Source organism: Musa acuminata, chromosome BXJ2-8, assembly GCF_036884655.1.
Source record: "Musa acuminata AAA Group cultivar baxijiao chromosome BXJ2-8, Cavendish_Baxijiao_AAA, whole genome shotgun sequence".
NCBI classification, from domain to species: Eukaryota; Viridiplantae; Streptophyta; class Magnoliopsida; order Zingiberales; family Musaceae; genus Musa; species Musa acuminata.
Window position 1 is genome coordinate 36,455,973 of NC_088345.1, and position 2,760 is coordinate 36,458,732.

General features: G+C 44.5%; 1 protein-coding gene across 1 annotated transcript; it reads left to right on the forward strand.

Annotated features, from left to right (window-relative positions):
* Window positions 1-252: 252 nt before the first annotated feature.
* LOC135618376 (nuclear transport factor 2-like) lies at window positions 253-2,532 on the forward strand. The gene is made up of 7 exons (XM_065119257.1): window positions 253-750; window positions 834-1,330; window positions 1,434-1,551; window positions 1,625-1,749; window positions 1,837-1,908; window positions 2,027-2,093; window positions 2,216-2,532. The coding sequence occupies exons 1-7, from the start codon at window positions 483-485 to the stop codon at window positions 2,374-2,376; spliced, it is 1,308 nt and encodes a 435-aa protein (XP_064975329.1). The 5' UTR covers window positions 253-482; the 3' UTR covers window positions 2,377-2,532.
* The last annotated feature ends 228 nt before the right edge of the window (window positions 2,533-2,760 follow it).

Consider the following 2,760-nt stretch of genomic DNA (forward strand, 5'->3'; position numbering starts at 1 on the left):
CATTTCTATCCCACCTCAATCCTGCTCGTCTTTGCCTTCTCGACTTTTGCATCACTTGTCGATCCCTACAGTCCATCTCCATTGGTTATCCGTTGCTATCTCGTACTGAGATGACGAACCAAGAACTTTCTGCCGAAGTGGTAAAAGATCTTTCTTTGTTCTTCGTTGTTCTATTTTCGATTGGAGCAGATAGTTGTGTGTTCCGTGGCTAATGATATGGGATCTTTGTGTTTAGGTCGGGAATGCGTTTATTGATCAATATTGTTTTATTCTTCGGCATCATCCTGAGATGGTTCACCAGTTCTACAAAGAAAGCAGTAAGCTCGGTCGTCCTGATGATCACGGCAATGTGACATCGGTCACCACCATCGCTGTGAGTACTCCAGGTCCTATTCTTAAGGGGGGTATTGGAAAACAAAACCTTTTTCTTGAAATCCTTAACTTGTTTTTGCCGAATTGATGGGAAATAGACAATCAATGAGATGTTACTGGCCACCAGCTTGGGCGTACCAGAGATAAAGAAGGTGAACAGCCAGGAGTCTCACCATGGTGGGGTGTTGGTCCACGTAACAGGGCGTCTCACCAAGGAGGACAACGTCAAGAGGGACTTCTCCCAGTCCTTCTTCCTTGCTCCCCAGGAAACGGGCTATTTTGTGCTGAATGACATCCTGCAGTATGTGGATGAGATCGACGAACACCAGGGTTCTGGAGAGATCGATGAACGGCAGCGACACCAGGGCTCTGCGAATGGTATTATTCACTTCTTGTGCTCGTTGTCTCTCGAGAGTTCATAGTTCGTTTTGTTGGCTTATCTGGTCGTAATTGGTCTGTAGAACAAGAAGAAACAGTGTCAGTGCCCATTGATGTAGTGGTTGCTCCAGCAAAAGAAATCTGTGATTCTGTGAGCAATGACGAGAGCTCCGCTGTGCAAGAGAAAGAACCGGGCAATGAGGTCTGTGATTCTGTGAACGAGGGCGAGAGCTCGACTGTGCAAGAACAGGAACCGGGCGAAGAGGTCTGTGACTCTGTGAGCAATGGCGAGAGCTCGACTGTGCAAGGGAAGGAACCGAGCAATGAGGTCTCCGATTCTGCGAACAATGGCGAGAGCTCCACTGTGCAAGGGAAGGAACCGAGCAATGAGGTCTCCGATTCTGCGAACAATGGCGAGAGCTCCACTGTGCAAGGGAAGGAACCGAGCAATGAGGTCTCCGATTCTATGAACAATGGCGAGAGCTCGACTGTGCAAGAGAAACAACTGGACAATGAGGTGTCTAATGTAGTTTCAGATAGTTCTCATCAACAGATGCCCAAGAGGACATATGCTTCAGTGGTTAGTGCTTAATCTTGATATGATGCCAAACAAAATACTCGGTCAATATGTACATGCCGTAATGTTGCTAATGTTCATGCGTAAAATGTCATGATGGATGCAGATCAAATCTGCGAAAGATGTTCCTGTGAACGTAGCAACTGCAGAATGGGTTCCTGTGGTGGCAGCGCCATCTAAACCAGTCCCTGCTCCAACGCCTGAGGAGCCGATCTCCAGTTCTGGTACTGCTGAAAGCAACAACTTCAATTCCTCAAATTTACATAGGACAATTCTTTGAATTCACTTTGCATTCAGTCGATGAACGTTCCATCTGCGTCAAGAACATACCCCTCCATGCAACACCGGCACTTCTTGAGGAGCAGTTCAAGAGGTTTGGTCCTATCAAACCCGGTGGCAGCCAAGTTAGAGGCCATCATAAGGTTGGTCTCTCATACCATCTTGTGTAGCTTTCTGAAGACTCCCTATCTCTCTTTCATTTTTTATGATGCAAGAGAATTCACTTTCAGTGGCAGGAATCTCATTCTTGTTTTGGCTTTGTCGAGTTCCAAACATCCGATTCTGCCCGACGTGCGATAGAGGTCAATCTCGTATACTGTCATCAACACAAATTTCTTAAATCTTACATCTTCAATTTCTTTGAGTGATGTTTGCAACTTTGATTTCCTCCTACACATATTGATCGTGTTCATATTTCAGGCTTCTCCCATAGTTATGTCTGGCCGATCAGTCAAAATCGAGCCAAAAAAGATACTTAATCCAGGAGGTAAGTGTGGCATAAACTCTTCATCATCGTCACCATTGAGACTTACCTGTTTATAGTTCATTATAATAGAACTGCAGCAATAAATTAACCATGCAACTTAATATGATATTCATGCTGTGCAGTTGATAGATACGGAGGAAGATTTCCACCTGGTGGAGTGGATGGGCAGCAAAGTGGATTAAGGCAGCATGGTAACAGAGGCTATGTTGGAGGCAGGGCTGGGAACAGGACTCGATTAGATACAGCTGGTACTGGATCTGGAAGCCACAATAAGTGGAACTAAGGAGGCTCATTTCACAAGCAGATATTGATCTACGAAGGATTGCAAACTCTCCACAGAGTGCAAATTTTGTTTTTTTTTTCTTTCACAGGCTTGTTTTGTTCATTTGTACTTTCTGTTTCTGTGTTTCTGTGCATGGAATGAGAACATTTTGTAGCTTTTGTACAGGGGCAAATATTTGTATTATAAAAAAAGAACTAATCCATGAGATCTCACGAAATCCTCCTCTCATTCCTTTGTTGAGTGTTCACATGAACAACCAAATTTTCCTAAAGTGTTAGCCGGTGCATGCTAGAATCTCGTTCTATCAAGTGTGGAGTGGTCATGGTGGAGTGAGTTTGCAATATGATAGAGGCTGCTAACTTTCTTTGAATGCCAAGGGTAAAT

Excerpts from the sequence above, each read along its gene's own strand:
- LOC135618376 (XM_065119257.1), top strand. The coding sequence starts at position 483 with ATGTTACTGGCCACCAGCTTGGGCGTACCAGAGATAAAGAAGGTGAAC. Across the intron at positions 751-833 it reads ACACCAGGGCTCTGCGAATG|AACAAGAAGAAACAGTGTCA; the intron begins GTATTATTCACT and ends ATTGGTCTGTAG. Across the intron at positions 2,094-2,215 it reads AAAGATACTTAATCCAGGAG|TTGATAGATACGGAGGAAGA; the intron begins GTAAGTGTGGCA and ends CATGCTGTGCAG.